Source organism: Caretta caretta, chromosome 1 (genome assembly GCF_965140235.1).
Source record: "Caretta caretta isolate rCarCar2 chromosome 1, rCarCar1.hap1, whole genome shotgun sequence".
Lineage (NCBI taxonomy): Eukaryota > Metazoa > Chordata > Testudines > Cheloniidae > Caretta > Caretta caretta.
The window spans coordinates 211,852,053-211,868,535 of record NC_134206.1 but is presented as its reverse complement, the minus strand read 5'-3'; the positions used below and the strand labels follow the sequence as shown (position 1 = coordinate 211,868,535).

The 16,483-nt window shown below is 48.2% G+C and overlaps 1 protein-coding gene across 2 annotated transcripts; it reads left to right on the top strand.

The window, feature by feature from the left end:
* Positions 1-2,448: 2,448 nt before the first annotated feature.
* On the top strand, positions 2,449-15,890 carry LPAR5 (lysophosphatidic acid receptor 5). 2 transcript variants are annotated; one of them, XM_048835894.2, is made up of 3 exons: positions 2,449-2,659; positions 3,163-3,248; positions 14,307-15,890. In XM_048835894.2, exon 3 carries the CDS (start codon positions 14,616-14,618, stop codon positions 15,735-15,737), a length of 1,122 nt encoding a protein of 373 aa, XP_048691851.1. In that variant the 5' UTR covers positions 2,449-2,659; positions 3,163-3,248; positions 14,307-14,615; the 3' UTR covers positions 15,738-15,890. The 2 variants fall into 2 exon arrangements, with proteins under 2 accessions (XP_048691851.1, XP_074980539.1); XM_075124438.1 differs by having other exon boundaries at positions 2,449-3,248.
* Positions 15,891-16,483: the final 593 nt, after the last annotated feature.

The window sequence follows — 16,483 nt, the reverse complement described above, 5'->3', positions numbered from 1 at the left end:
GTCCCAGTGCTAGTTCCCAAGAGTGGCGCACAAAGAGAGCTGGTGCGGGTCTGGGCCTCCCTCACCTCCCAGCTGCCTTTCTTGGTGACTTTCTCTTGTCTGGCTCCTCCGGGCTAGAGATTCCTCTTTTCTGTCCTGCAACCCTCATGGCTACAGCAAACACACACAGCTCAGGCTGCTGCTTTCTGGCTCTCTTAACTCTTTCCCTGGCAGCTCTCCTCCCCGCCTTCCCTCCGCCAGACTGAGGTAAAGGGACATCCCTGGAAATGGGGTGGGGGGGTAATACCTCTCCCTGGGTGGGCTATTTGTGAAAACTGACATGGTCTAGGTTGGTAAATATACCCCCCTCCAAAAAACCCCCTGCACTGTGGAACCTCTGAGGGATTAGGCAAATTTAACCTTTGTGAGCTGGGAGCAGGAACATCCTGAGAGAAAGTTTTTTCCCCTAAACAGGACTGGGAAACGCCCACCCTCCTGTAGGCTAAGGAAGGTTTAATTCCTCATGTAGTTAGTTACAACTGGCTACACCTCTGGCTGTGGCTCAGGACTCATGTCACACATATGAGGTAGTCTTTTTGTCATAGTCTTTACTGAAATTGCCTGCCATACAAACAGGGCTGGATACTGCTCTGTACCATGGGTCCCTCTTTCAGCCCTCCCCCTCCCCTCAACTTTCACGTCTCCATCTCTCTGTCTCTTCTTCCCTCCTCCCAATCTTGGTTTTATCTGTTCTGAGACTGAACTCCAAGGCCAAAGGCATGTTGGGATCTGCAGCTCCAGGGTGTAACCTCCAGCACTCCCCCAGCAAGCTGGTCTTACCTGCTGCCGACTCAGCCAGGGGGCGGGGAGATGAAGAAATGCAGGTGGTTATGCTGCTTTCCCTAGTGAGCTGAGGGTCCATGATACAGCTCAGAGGTATAGCTTGGTGCTTCCTGACCCTGCCTGGGACAGCACACGAATGGAAGCTCATGGGCTGAAGTGTCAGAAAATCAGAGAGGTGGGTAAAACTTTCCAACAGGGACAGCAGAGAACTATATGCCAAAATTAGGGACCCACAAAGATCCCACAACCTGGAATGCACATGGTGGGGCATGGGCTGCTATGCTCAGCTAGGACAACTGTGTGGGGAGGTTTGTTCCCACAGAGGGGTTAAAGACTCTGACTGCCCTGTAACGGGGGAAGTGCAGATTCCTCCCCAGATTCTCTCTCTCTCTCTCTCTCCAAGCCTTTAGTGGGGCTGGATTCTCGATGGTAATTCAAAAGACACTAAAAGTAGTAAGAACAAAGATCCCAGCAACAAGGAAGCAGGAAAGGGGGTTTGGCTCAAAAAGGCAAGCACTAAAATAAAATTGGGTGAGATCAGTGGCTGGGCGGCCATTGTATCCTTGCAGGATTTATGAGCAGCAGAGACATATATCCCCGGAGTGTCACCCACTGAATCAGGAGGCAGTGACAGCCAAACAAGGGCCATACAGAATGAGAAAAACAAACACAAGAAAGAACATGCAACAGGCAGAGGAGCTGGACAGAACAGCAGAGAAAGGGTCCAGGCAGTGATGAGCCCGCAGGGGCTTGGAATAGCTTCACAGCCCCAGAAGGGGTGTTCTCACTAAAGCAGGAGGCAGTGATAGACTCGTTGGGGAGAAAGCATAGGGCTCAGAGTGTGGCAAAGAGGAGTGTCTCCCTGGTCCCAACAGCCTCCCCAAGGTGAAGGGCTCAGATACAACAGGAAATGAGACCACAGTGTTAAAAGGCACCAGAGATATTACAGAGGCTATGGAAAGAGGCAGAAAGCTCTCCTACTCTCCTTTGGATCCGTTCTCAGGCTTCCTGCTACCCCTGAATTTTCACCCTCCAAGCATTGCACAGAGTCTCACATCCTGCAACTGATTCAGCCTAGTGCCGGTTTGGTGTGCAATTAGTGACAGACCCATGCTGTGGGGTTACTGGGACGGATGCCAGCTGTTCTTTCCTCCTCTTCAGTCCCAATCCTCACACTGTCTGCATCGCTCCCTCTGGCCCTTCTCCCTCTGCAACAGTTCCATTCCAGGGATACACAGCTGGCTTTGCTCTCCAGGGGTTTCATTCTTTAGTGCCATGATTAGTGGGAGCCCAGTGCACTGACAGGAGTCTCTGAGCCCTGGTGCAGCAATTGCTGGGTAATGATTAATTTCTTCTCCATCTCACTTCCTACCCATTTGTCACTCTCATCTACTGTAGCTGGGAATATCCAAGGACAGGTGACTTTTTTTTTCCCATTGACCATGAATGATTTGGGGTGGGGGGAGTGAGGAGAAGCAATGGGTCAAAAGTGAATGTGTCCTTATGTTTCCAGAGTCCCCATGTTTCAGGGAATCTGCTGCTGCAGTCCGAGGGAGTTACTTACATTTCACAACTGTTTTCGCTTCTGCTTTCATAGAAGTGTGGCTCGGCAGGCATATCACCTGCAGACAGCAAAGTCCATTTGCTGAGGCCAACCCAGCAGGGCAACAGGAAGAAGATAGAATGAGAAGGGGAAATGAAGGAGAGAGGGAGAGAAAAACAGCAAGTAACGAAGAGAGTGTTAAGCAGCCACATGCAGAGAGTTAGGGGGAAGTAGTGCCTCTGTGTGCAGTTCTGGTCACCGGTGTTCACTAAAGAGCTATTCACTCTGGAACAGGTGCAGCAAAGAGCTACCAGAATGATCAGAGAAATGAAGCACCTAATCTTATGAGAGAAGGCTGGAAGAGCTTGGCTTGTTTCAGACTTCATTTTGTTAGTCTAGAGGAGATAAGATTTCTCTCTGTAAATACATATTAGGGGTGTAAAGGAAGGGAGAAGAGCTATGTAAGCTAAACAGACAATGCTAGCACAAGAACAAGTGGGTATAAAGTGGCCTTGAATACATTCAGGTTGGAAATCAGAAGAAGGTTTCTAACCACCAGAGGAGTGAGGTTTTGGAAAAACCTCTCAATAGGAAGAAAGGGGGAAGAAACCTAACTGGTTTTAAAATGGATCTTGATACATTTAGGAATGGGATTATATGACAGATTTGCCTGTAACAGCAGAGGACTGGACTCAGTGACCCAGCAGGTCCCTTCTAGTCCTACACTGGATGGGAGGTGCAGTCGCTAGTTTCCTGTCTGCCTTTCTACATCCACTTTGTTTCTGCTCTGCTTTCAGTTTTGATTGCTTAATTGAAGTCTGCACAGTGGCTGTGGTCATCAGGACAAGGGCATTCACCTGCTTCCAGCTCTGCTCGGAGAAAGGTAAGGAGACAGAAAGCGAATTTTTGGGTAACAGACACAAGCAATCCTCTGAACATGTGACCAAAACCTGCCCTTTGGGCCTATAAATACGGTGTGCTTCCCTCTGGTGATTTAGGGCAGTGGTTCTTAACCAGGGGTGCGTCATCTCACTGAGATATTTGCCTAGTTTTACAACAGGCTACATAAAAAGCACTAGCCAAGTCAGTACAAACTAAATTTTCATACAGATAATGACTTGTTTATACTGTTCTATAGACTGAACTGTAAGTACAATATTCTATATTCTAATGGATTTATTTTATAATTATATGGTAAAAATGAGAGAGTCAGCAATTTTTCAGTACTAGTGTGCTGTGACTCTTGTATTTTTATGCCTGATTTTGTAAGCAAGGAGGTTTTTTTTAAGTGAGGTGAAACTTGGAGGTACGCAAAACAAATCAGATTCCTGAAAGGGTATAGTAGTCTGGAAAGGTTGAGAGCCACTGATTTAGAGAATTAGAAATGAAAATGGGAATCTCGGCTTTCATGTCAAATACAGATGTTGAGGCCTTTGAGTTACAAAAAACATTGATAATGGGGGTGTCAAGGCTGAGGTTCATCAAATAACCTAAAGACTCAGAAACCAGGTGGCCTGTGCTGTACATTCGGTCAGGCAAGATGATCTGGTGGTCCATTCTGAATTTAAACTCTATGACTTCAAAAAGTCTAAATCCACAATTTATTTGACTTTAAAATAATGAGATAATTTAAAATAATCTCATGGGTTTTTTTGGAGGCTGATTCAGGGTGTTTTAACTCCTGGGTTTGGAAATATTAGATCAGCCTTGGTGAAAAACCACATACACAGCTCGCTGCACAAGGCATTCTCAGGGATAGCGTGATATAAAGAGACCTTATTGAAACTGAGTGTGGGAGCATGGATTGCTGCACCTTTTGCGGTGGGGAGATACTGCATTTTCTCCAGGAGACTTTACTTTGTTCCTTTCATTTGTTTTCCTTCCTCTAAGATAAAAGTAGCTTGTTTTGTTCCTGGCACTGTGTGTTGGTGGACATGAGTGTGTCAGAAGGTGCATGCAGTGTGTATAGACAGATAACTCCTCTGTAAGCCCTATTTTCACAAGCGAAGCAGGGTTGGTGTGGTCAGAGCTTTGATAGACCATTCTGCAGTGATTGCTGTGGGTGAATCAGAAGGGTGTATGCTCCTCCAAGAGTCAGTACTGATCCCAGTGTCTCACTATGAGGCCAGAGATTACTAGGCAGTTGAAAATGTCTGTTAAGCTAAAACAGATACCTTCACCCTTTGTGGTCCTTAAATACCCTCTGCTAGCCTGGTCAAATACAGGCTTAGGTTGATTCCATTTTGCCTTCCTGTGCTTTGAATGGGTTATGGGATGCTCCTTCACTCCCTGTTTTAGACTTGTGCTGTGTTGCTGTTAAACAGCTACTTTGTCATACCCCAGAGACACCGGCATGTCAGGGGTGGGCAAGGTGATTCTGGATTACTCTTTGTCTTTTTTCACTGGTGGTGGTAGTGTAAGGCTCTGTTAATTAAATGTTAAGTGCTTTGGGATCCTCAAGTGAAAGCAGCCACTTACATTATTGATGATCACCATCTTTCTTTGTCATGTGGCCTCTGCACATTCACACTTAGAAATCCACTCAAAGTGAATAGACCAGTGGTACCTTCTGGAACTCTTGTCCATTGGGGAGCCTGTTCACCCCGTCCCGCACGGCTCTGCGCAGGCAAGGGTATAAAATGGGGCTGCATGCTCCATATGCTGCCATTCCTTTCAACTGCAGACCTGGAGCCTCTGCCCCATTCTGTCATTGACTTTGTTGATTATTCTGCTGATTTTTGTTGAAAATGTCTTTGAAATGAGTTATTACATATTTGAGGTTAGGGTATAGTTATTAAGTAAAATTTTAGACAGCTGCAGGGAATACATGAAATTCTCTTTGAGCCCATACCTGTGACTTAATTTCCAGCAGGATACATAATAACAGACCCCATAGTGAAGTGATCCAAGTTCCAATGCTATGCATCTCATCCATGGGTCTTTCCTACTAAAGATACACGTTTGGTGCCCAGCATGCTTTGGTGAGGCAAACGCCCCATCTCAGTGGTCTGCATATCAGTCCTCTTCTCCATGGGCAAGTAGGTGAGACAGAGCCAGCAACAGGAGGTACTAGCAGCTAAGTTGATTCACAATGGGGAATTTCCAGCATTGCAGTTCCTTGCCCCCTAATGGAATTCCCAGGCCCAAGCTAGACATCCAGGCTTGCTTTACAATGATGGGGAGAGTTAGGTACCTAAGAACTGGATTCACAAAAGCCAGAAAGCTGAGCAGGGAGCAGCCTAGCCAATAGGAAATGCTAAGGGTGGAGCCATAGGCACCTACCTGTGGGCTGAAGGGAGGGGCCTATCTCTGCATGGGATTTACAGCCATGAGCCCTATCCTGGAATTAAGCCCCTAAGCCAGGTCAGTCCTCTTTCAAGAAGAAACTGAGGTGGCAATCACAGTGGTAGAGCCCCACTATGTAACTTTAGGCTGGTGGTTAGGGCACTCAGCCAGGAGATGGGAAACACAGAATGAATTCCTCCCTCTGCCTGGCCTGGAGCACAGGGATGCTGGAACAATTTGTGTAGTGGGGGTGCTGAGAGCCATTGAACCAAACTGTAAACCCTGTATATAGTGGAAACCACTTCAAGCCAGGGGGTGCTGCAGCGGTGGGCAAACTATGGCCCGTGGGCCAGATCCAGCCTGTGAGCCATTTTAAGAGGGCCCACCAGCTCCAGCCAGGGTGCCGGGTCAGGGTCCACACCATGCAGCTCCCAAAGCAGCCTCATGGGCCCACTCCAGCACTAGCAGGGTTGAGGGATGCTCCATGCATAGAAGCCAGAGAAGGAACATGCCGCTGCTTCTGGGAGCCGCTTGAGATAAGCATTGCTCAGAGCCTGCACCCCGAGCCTCTCCCCAGCCCTGATCTCCCACATGCTCTCCAAACACCTCGATCCCAGCCCAAAGCACCCTCCTGCACCCCAAACCTCTCATCCCCAGCCCCACCCCAGAGCCCACACCCCCAACCAGAGCCCTCACCCCCTTCAGCGCCCTTGCCCCAATTTTGTGAGTGTTCATGGCCCGCCATATAATTTCTATTGCCCAGTGTGGCCCTCAGGCCAAAAAGTCTGCCCACTCATGCCCTAAACGCTAGGCTAAAGGTTATAATGGAGGGCACCCCTACCTCCTCCTCTGTCCATTTTGTGTGGTTTAGATGTGATCAGACTATGATTACGGGATTGGGCCCCAAAGGCCAGATAGACAGGGCAGTGCCTAGTTTGTGAATCCTGCTAGGGTTTAGACATGTGTTAGATGCTGAGCTGCTGGGTAGTGGCAGGACTTAGGTACCTGTGTACGTGCCCAGATGCAGAAATTTTAGATGTCTTGGGGACTTCAGGGATCTGTAAGAGACCATCTTCTGCGCAGGGTTCCTTTCAGGATCTAAGAAACCAGGCCTGGGATCCCTGTCAACCCCTAACTCTGGATATAAGGCAAAAAAAAAAGCTGGTTCAGAACTAGTGACCATGTCCTGTCTGTGGTTCCAAAGGTCCTTCTGCTGAGAGAGGCACTCTGCTCCTCCCCCAGTTCCATCCCTTCCTCAGGATTCAGCCCCAAAAACTCCTTCTAATCAGAATGAGCTGCATTCTATGAAACCGAGCTGAAACCTTCATGACCAAACATGAGTTGTCTCTAAAACAGTCTGTAGCAGACTGGATATTTCATAAACGTGGGTGGCAAGGTTACAATACCAAATCCAAGAGATTCTGATGGACAGAAAACCGGGACAGTCAGTAATGGATAATTTCCTCCTGGACTGGGGAACAGGCCTCTTAATGCCTTTCACTAATTCCTCTAATACAGTAGTTTTCAATCTGTGGTCCATGGACCCCACAATTGTCCACAGACTAGGTCTAAGATTTCCAAAGAGGTTCACACCTCCATTTGAAATTGTTTAGGGATCCACAAATGAAATAAAAGTTTGAAAACCTCTGCTTTAATACCCAAGGGAGCTATGGAGAATCAGACAGGACAACCCATTGCACCGGCATGGACCAGACAATGGTGGTATTCTGACTTGCTGCAGGTCTACCATGGGAATCCTCTGTTCCTCCCAGTTTTGCTGGATTTACTAATTCAGAGGGAGAGACAGATTCAACATCCTTAGAGTCTCTCTATCTTGCAGCTTGAACTATGGGACTTCATTGCTCAGCCCAAGTTCAGGAGATCCTGCTGAATTCCAAAAAATGTCTCACTGCCAAGAAGGTTTTGCTGTGGATGACCAATACTAACCTCTCTCCAACAGCAGGCCCAATGTTAGCAATCCTCTAATACATATTACATCTCAAATCACTGGAACTATCCATATCTTCAGCAAAGGTTCATCTTGCAATTATTTCAGCCCATCATCTAGACATGGACAACAAGAGTGTATTTAGTCACCCTATAGCATAGTACTTGCTAAACTTCCAATAGTGGGAAAGTTCTTGTCTGCAACTTCATTCTCTTATGACAGTAGAAGCCCTATTCCTAGATTATTTTTTTTCTCTCCCTATTCTCCTGGGGTGGCTCATGAAATAGACCTTGAAAAGAGTCAAGAACAGGAACTGAGAGGCAGAGCAAAGGGTCAGAGCTGGAGCAAGGAACCAGGAGTCAAGTCAAGGGTCAGAGCCAGAGTTAAAAATCAGGAGATAAGCCAAGAGTAAGTCAGGAACTGGAGGTCAGTGATGGAGACAGAGTTGGGAGTCAAGCCAAGAGTCAGAGTCAGGAATTGATCTAAGGGTCGGAGCCAGGGCTAGTAGCCAGGGGTGGGGAGTAGAAGCAGGGATCTGGAACAAGGCAGGAGTGCAGAAACAGGACAGAAATCAGGAGGGAAGGCAGAGTCTGAATTAGCAGCCAGCCAAGGATATACCTAGTGGCTCAAACAACTTTTTTTGCCTCCTTCTGACTTAAATAGCGAGTCTGAGCCAATAGGAGAGGTCGGACAGCTTCTCCAATTGAGATCTTCATGGGTGGTGCTTATGGTGAGCTAGGGTCCACCAGCCCACATTCCCTGCTGGTACTAGTGAGCTGCCAGGTCATAGCTGTGGTTTGAGGCCTGCCTGAAGACCCACAGAGCTGGGTTTGAGACTCACGATCCCTCATAACACTCACCACTTAGGGTGCCCTCCAGTTGTCAGTGGGCTGGGTTTTCCAGGATGGTTCTTGTGGAAGGCCTTTACTAGGTCAGGGCATGGACATTTTCTGTGGGTTACCAGGAGCATTCCTCGGGACTGTAACCCTCCCAATCAAATAGTAGAGTTTACCCCATTTCATTCTTGCATCAAGGATATAATGGATGACGTATTTGTCATGGCCTTAAACACGTATTGATGGGGTTAGTGGGGACGGGCAGTTGAGAATGGTGAGAAAACGTGTCCTGTATATGGAGCTTTAGAAGCGATGTGAGAAACACTGGGTGGATTTGTAGGGATCAGGGCAGGAGGAGTTCAAAGGTAAGTGGATTGATTTGGCAGCAAATTCAGTCGGCGGTCAGGAAGTAGTAATCCAGTTTACAAGATGGCCTGTCTGCATACAGATGTTTGGCCAAAAGCCACACCATCTGACCTATGGAAAAAGTGGGCCGTCCTTGTCATTGACAGGCTGCAAATTGCTTGTAGCTTCTTCTGGCCTCTAAGTGGGTTTTCAGATCATCTTGGTCCAATGGATCTGTTGCACCCAATCAAAAGCTGCAGGGTTGTGGGTAGTTCTTTGATAGAAACTAGTGTGGAACCCATAGTTTGGGGTGGAAAAAGGAGGGGGGCCTTTGTCTTGTAGACCCGCGTTTCTCAAACTGGGGTCCGCAGACCCCTGTGGGTCCGTGAGGGTAGTCTATGGGGTCTGTGGTCCCTGCTGATCAACTCTTCCCCCTCCCTCCCAGCGCTTCCTGCATGCTGGGGAACAGCTGTTGAGTGGTGTGCTGGGAGGGGGAGGAGCGGGGATGGGGTGCATTCGGAGGAGAGTGTGGAAAGAGGCAGGGAGGGGTGAGGCCTTGGGGGAAGGGTGGAGTGTGGGTGGGACTTGGGACTGAGTGGGGGGCTCGGAGAACTGCAAAAAATCTTAAAATCAAAATGGGGGGTCCTCAGGTTGCTAATGTTTGAGAACCGCTGTTGTAGACAATTGTTCCACGTTATAGTACGCAAACTCCACGTGGGATAGTAGTGAGTACCAGTCATCCTGGTGGTGGTTTATATAGCGCTGTAAGTACTGTTTCAAACTTTGGTTTGTTCTTTCTGTCTGACTGTTTGACTGGGGAGAAGTGGAGGAGAGAAAAGCAAGAATACCCAACATCCAGAGAACTTCATGCCAGAAGCAGGAGATAAATCGTGCACCGTGATCAGAGATGATGCCCTCTGGGAGGCCATGGAGGCAGACAACTTGATCCATCTAGAGCTGGGTGGTTTCCTGGGAGGAGGGCTGGCCAGTGCAGGGGATGAAGGGCAGTGAGGGGGGTGATGTGCTCTGAGTACATTGGGATGAATCGCCAATAGAAATTCATGAATCCCAGGAAGTGCCACAGTTCTCAGATGTTCTGTGTAGCTGCCTAGTCGAGGACTGCTTTCACCTGATGAGACTCCGTCTCGATACCCTCGGGGATAAGATGAACCCTAACAATTCTATGGATGCCTGACCAAAACTACATTTCTTAAACTAAGGGTAGAGGTGATATTGGCATAGCCTTCCAAGGACAGAACAGACATGCATGGTATGTTGCTCAGCACTGTCTGGAAGTATGTTATCCAGATGTACCACCACATACTGGTCCAGAATATCCTAGAACACACTGTTAATAAAATGTTTGAAATCTGGCAGGGGCATTGATTAAACCAAAAGGCACCACAAGGTATACAAAATGTCCATAGCATTTTTGAAAGACTATCTTCCACTCCTCCCCAGGTTACGTGCCCAGCAAAGGTCCAATTTTGTGTATAGTCAGGCATCCCCCACGTGGTCCAATAATTTGGGAATTAGAGACGGGGTACCAGTTCCTAACAGTGACCTGATTCAATGCTTGGTAGTCCATGCAAAGTTGGAGGCTACTATCTTTCTTTTTAACAAAGAGGATTGGTGCCCAGTAGGTGAGGTAGACTTGCGAATAAAGCCCTTGGCGCAGTTCTCCTGCAGGCAGGTTCACAGGGCAGCCAATTCAGGTTCAGATATGGCATAAATGTAACCAACAGAGTGAACAGATTTTTTGCTCCTGGCTGCAGTTCACCTGGGCAGTCTTCATCCCTATGCAGAAGTAGGATGTCTTTATGTGTCTTTTTTTTTTTAAATAAATACAGTGGCAAAGTCACTGTACTAGAAAGATCAGTAGGTGAGTCTGTCAGACACCAGCTACTTCCGCTTGTGGCCATCAGGGCTCTACTATGCGTGCTCTACTTCTTGGAGTCAAGCAGTGCTGCCAGCAGTGTTCTGAAGAGAAGCTGGCCTTTCATTCACTAGCATGAACTAGAAGATTATGGAGGGTCAGCCAAGAAATTCCCAGGATCGGGGAAAATGTGCGGGGGGTGAATGGAACTGAACTGCAGCATCTCTTGGTGCACTTGCACAGTGACCTCTACTAGGTCTGGAACAGGCTTGAGCCTTAAGAAAATCTGTAGGGTCTGGACTGCATCCAGATCAATAGTCATCCACTGGACCCAAGTTAATGAGAGCCTGCTGCAGAGAGATTGGAAGGGAGCACTCTAGAACACACAGCTCATCTGGTACTTGCAAACATGGTGTTGGTTGGTGGAATGCATGCTGAATGCTAGCTATGGCAAAGGCTTGACACTCAAGCACATTTTGTCAAGATGCTCGGGCCAGCACCCTTTACCAAGCCTGGGCTGGCTCATTTTCCTAGTTCTCTCTGATCTGGGATCCTCAAGGAGCAATCAGTGTTGCATGACCCAGTTCACTGCAGAAGACACACAGGTTAAAATGTTGCTGGCACTCTCTTTACTTGGTGGTGAGTAGTCGGTAGGCCAGATCAACTGGCATGGGCTCAACTTGCAGAGTAGGACCCAATAGCAATGGGCATGGCTCTGATGCCACCTATCTTTCTTCCCGCTGTTCATGCAGCCAACTGTCAAGATTGATAAAGGCACCGGATCTGTCAGGGTCCCAACTTTAGCCTCCTTTAACCTGTCCAGCAGGCCCCTCTGGAAAAGCAACCACACCTCATTCCACCCCATGTCCAATGTGAGATGGCAGAAGTGTGCCGCACAGGAGGCGGCTGTGCCTAACCCCCTGTCAGAGCTTCTGCTCTGCAGATAGAGAGCACAATGTGGGTCCCCAAAGATGGTTGATAGTGCCTGCTGGATGAGTACATTTGTGGGCAAAGCAAGACCGATAGGCAGCACTAGTTCATGAAGCCTCAAAATTGGGAACAATCCCCACTGAAGTACTCTGGGAGGGGGAAAACAGGTCCTGACTCAGGTCAGGATGTGGCCCATAGCGGGCCCAGGGTGCAATGTTCTCTGCACAGAGTTGATGGACTTGCCCCTGCAGTGCCTGATTCTCAGTGACCAGCTGTGCCATCTGCACCTGCATAGCTTGGTTGTCTATCTGGAGGCGGGACACCTATTCATAGAGCACCAGCACTCCTTGGGGAAGGGGGCGCTCTGCTGGGTCCATATCTGGCTGGGCCCAACTCGGAGGGGTTGGTGGGCTGAGCAAACTGTTGTAGACTAGAACATAGGCAATCAGGCCTCATGGTTTGAGCAATGGTGGTCATGCCTCGTGGCCAAAGCAGGAGTCAGAAGCCAGGAACTGGAGGTCAGTGACGGAGACAGATTTGGGAGTCAAGCCAAGTGTCAGAGCTGTAGTCAGAGTCCAGCATCGAGCCAAGGGTTGGAGCCGGAATCAGAGCCAGGAATCAAGCCACTGGTCAGAGCTGTGGTCAGTAGACAGCAATTGGGGCTCAGAAGCAGGGATCTGGAACAAGGCAGGAGTGCAGGTACCAGGAACAGGACAGAAAGGCAGGAATCGGGAACAAGGCAGGGCTTGGGAGTCAGATGAGAAGACAGTGTCCAATGTAGCAGCCAGCCAGGGATGTACATAGTTGCTCAGACAAATTTCTGTGCCTCCTTCTGGCTTAAATTGTGAGGCTGAGCCAATCAGAGAGGCCCGGACATCCCCTCCAATTGGGAGCTATGTGGGCAATGCCTAAGGTGAACTAGAGTCCACCAGGCGACACTCCTTGCCAGTACCCTTGAGCTGCCTGGTGATAGCTGCAGACTGAGGACTGGCTGGGGACCCATGTTTGAGACTTGTGATTCCCCACTACCTATGGTGGGATCTGTATAGACAAATGTTGAAGAAGAAAGAGAGGCTATTTACCTCACAATAATTGGATGCTGTTGTCCACATGGATCCCATGACCTGCCCTCCTTTCCCACTGATATGGAGTCCTTTAGTGAGATGTTCTGTAGGAACTGAGTGGTAGCAGGGGCTGCTGCACACTTTCCACCTTTGGGAGTGGGAACATATGCAAACTCAGCAGCTGCTGCTGGCCAAAAATATTCTGAGCTCATGAAAATGCAGCCCTTCAGTGGGATCTGTGTGGACAAAGCATCTTGAAGAATTCCCATTATTGTAAGGTGGAGAACCTGTGTTTATTTACCAATAAATGAATTTCCTTGATAGGAGCCTTTGCACATTCACATTAGCTGACCGCTTCCCCTCTTCCTGAGAGCCCTGTTGCTCCACCAGGATCTGAGGTTCAGGTGGGAAAGAACTGAGATGTTTGGGTCCCCTGTCCCTCTTATATTCTCATTTCCTGAATGTTGGAACCCCAAGGGGAAAGAGCACAGATGCCACAATAGGGATTGCTTGCAGAAGGTGCCATTGGTCTGCTGCACATGCACAACTGAGTTGTCTCATTTTGACCTGAGTGGTTAGCCGTTATTCAAGATCTTGTGGGCCATCCTGTTAGGAGGAGAAATTTGAAGATAGTCAGGTACTTTTTTGATAAAATCCTGTTAATTTACCGAGAACGTACAAAGTCCTGTTTTCCCTGACCACAGTAGGAATCAAACAGTAGGAGACAGTCTCTTTGCTCACAATTCCAAGCCTCTTTTTAGCCGGTGCTCTACCCAAAAGCTCTCTCTCATAGCTTTTTTCTCATGTGCACGCTACAAGTACTTCTCTGACTGTCTCTGAGGCTTCCTTGACACCTTTGTGTGCTTCTCTTGTGGTTTTTCTCCTCCTTCTCTCTCTCTCTCTCTCTGCTGCAATCAAAATAATCCCCCAAAATAATCTGTGTTCCAGACCTCTGGGGACCCCCTTGGCCTGCACAGGCTTTCAGGCAGTCTAGTCCTTGGTCAGTGGTTTTCATTGTTCCAGCTATCACCAGACAAAGGGGATATTAAATTGTTCCCTCATTTAGTCTGAATGGCAGGTGGCTAGCACACCCAACAGCTCCAGTGAGATGGTGTGTCTGCCAGGTCTCCTGCATAACTGTGTACAGGCTCATCTCGAAGAAATATAGTCTCTTCATGTCTGCATGCGGGGAGGATATGTGCATCAGTTTTTACCTTGTGGGTTTGTCTAGACTAGGGTAAACTGATAAATTTGTGTCTGGAACAAATGTTGATGGAGCACCTAGAATAGCATTTACAGTTGTGTTGATTAAAGTTAAAACAGGAGCACAAATTCTAATCTGGACAAACTTTTATCATTCTCTGAAGCTCAGGCTTGTTTTCACAGACATTCACTCAGAAATTGTTTATCATTCAACCTTACCTTAGACTTTGCCCTCCCTGCCTCCCCCGACCACCCTGCCCCATCTCCTTCTATTATCTTTCTGCTCCTTCTCTTACTTCCTCCATCCCTCTTTCTCCTCTCTTCTGTCTTCTGGAATACTTATTTCTCAGTCTATTTTATTTTTCTGTGTGTACTAAGGGCAGAAGCCAACACCCTGGAGCTTTTTCTCCCTTATAAATTAGACTCATCCTTCTTGATTTTTCACTCTGATCAGGAACTGTTGTCGTTCCACATCTGGCAAGAACCCGGCATTGCATCCACATCACCACAACTGCTGGAAAGAATCTGTGAAATGTAACCAGTGATTGACCTCCAAACCACCGATTCCAGGAGACGCATTGAAGAGCTGGTGACGGAATCTGCAGAGAGAGAGACACCCATCCACTTCCAAAGGGTGGGGGGGGATGACCTGACCCCTGCTCCCCTGAGGGTAATGATCTTCCTCCACGCCCCTTAATGTGCTCCATTTGTCTATCAGTGGCCTGAACTACATCACTGAGACCCTGTACAGGTTCTGCCGGGCATGTCAAATGCCAGCATCTCTCAAAGTCTGGACCAATGCAAAGATTACAGCTCCAACCACCGGCTGCACCTGGTTGGGTACAGCCTGATCTTTGTGGCAGGTTTGATGCTCAATGCTGTGGCACTCTGGGTCTTCCTGCGCTACCTGCACCTCAAGTCTGTGGTGAGCATCTATATGTTCAACCTAGCAGTAAGCGACCTGCTCTTCACACTCTCGCTGCCACTACGGCTCTCTTACTACTCCAGCCAGCACTGGCCATTTGGCAATTTCCTTTGCCAGGTGTCAGGTTCCCTCTTCCAGATCAACATGTATGGCAGCTGCCTCTTCCTCATGTGCATCAACCTGGACCGCTACATTGCCATTGTCCACCCACTCCGCTGGCGCCACCTTCGGCGGCCCAAGTTGGCCCGGCTGCTCTGCCTGGTGGTGTGGGTGCTTATCCTGGTGGGCTCTGTTCCAGCTGCTGGTGTCCACAGGTCAAGTTCCTGCATCAAAGGGAACCAGACCATCGCTCTGTGTTTTGAAAGCTTCAGTGATGGCCTGTGGCAGAAGCGCATCTTCCCACTGGTCATTCTGGCTGAAATCCTGGGCTTCCTCTTGCCACTGACCTCTGTGATGTACTGCTCAATTAGAATCTTCCAGAAGCTATGCCAGGCCAGTGGGACACAGAGCCTGCACCAGCAGAAGACTATCCGCCTGCTTGTGGTCAATCTGGTAATCTTCATCATCTGCTTTGTGCCCTACAACACAACTCTGGCAGTGTATGGGATGATAAAGGCCCACGTGATTCAGGCTGAGCCACCAGTTCGGGACTCCGTGCGCCAGGTGCTTATTGTCACAGTGCTGTTAGCCAGCATGAACTGCTCTCTGGACCCCCTAATTTACTACTTTAGCACTGAAGGTTTCCGGAACACCTTCAAGAAGCTCCGTCATGGCCAGGCATGGGACTCTGACACAGGGATGGCCAAGACTCAGGTCACAGAGGAGAAACCCTATAGAGCACACTCTAGTCTAGGAGTAAAGCGGTACCCAGTTCAAAACTTCATCCTCCCCAAAGAGGACTTGCCACTGGCTCCCATCAAAATATTTTTGAATGGCCCAATTGAGGACTCTGAAATATAATCCTGGAAGGCATGGGGTTGCTGAGTTTATAGGGTAGCCATAAGATGCCAGGAAGATTGTGGAAGTTGGCTAGAGTGTACCCTGATCAAACTGGAGAAGCTCAGTAGGGTGGTAAAGAAATGTGAGAAGCCATGTGAGGATGGTAAACTTGGTGATGCAAAAATAAATTATGAAAAATCTTTTACAACAAAATGAGAAATGGTGGATAGACGTTTCTAAAACACTATATTCTGCTATGGGAAACATACAGTGGGAAATATGTACCTAGAACGAACACGAACACACACACACACTCACTCTCTGCAATTTTATTTTGTTCTTTTCTACATAGGTTCTTATACCATGCTCATCATTGCAGAATCTGAGTGCACACTTTGTTGTAGAGGTCTCTAGAACACCAGATAAGTTTTTGTAGTTTAGTGCTGATGTACCTAAAATACACATACTCCTAGGATGTATACTTGTTAAAGATGTGCTGAGGGTAAGATTTTTTTCAAAACTGGGAGCTAGATGCACAAAGGGACTTAGATCCTCTCTCGCTCCTCCCCCCCCCCCCAACACAGTTGGAGGAGGGTGAGGGTGGTGGCATCCCCTCTTATACAGTATAGCCCAGTGGTTAGAGCGCTCACCCAAAATGGGGGAGGCCTGGATGTGGAGCAGGGACTTGAACATGTTTCCCAACTCCCAGGTAAGTGCCCTCATGACTACAGTGAGTCCTTCTGAATCTACCCTGTTGAAGTTGTTCC

Coding starts and splice junctions, on each gene's coding strand:
- LPAR5 (XM_048835894.2), top strand. CDS start 14,616: ATGTCAAATGCCAGCATCTCTCAAAGTCTGGACCAATGCAAAGATTAC.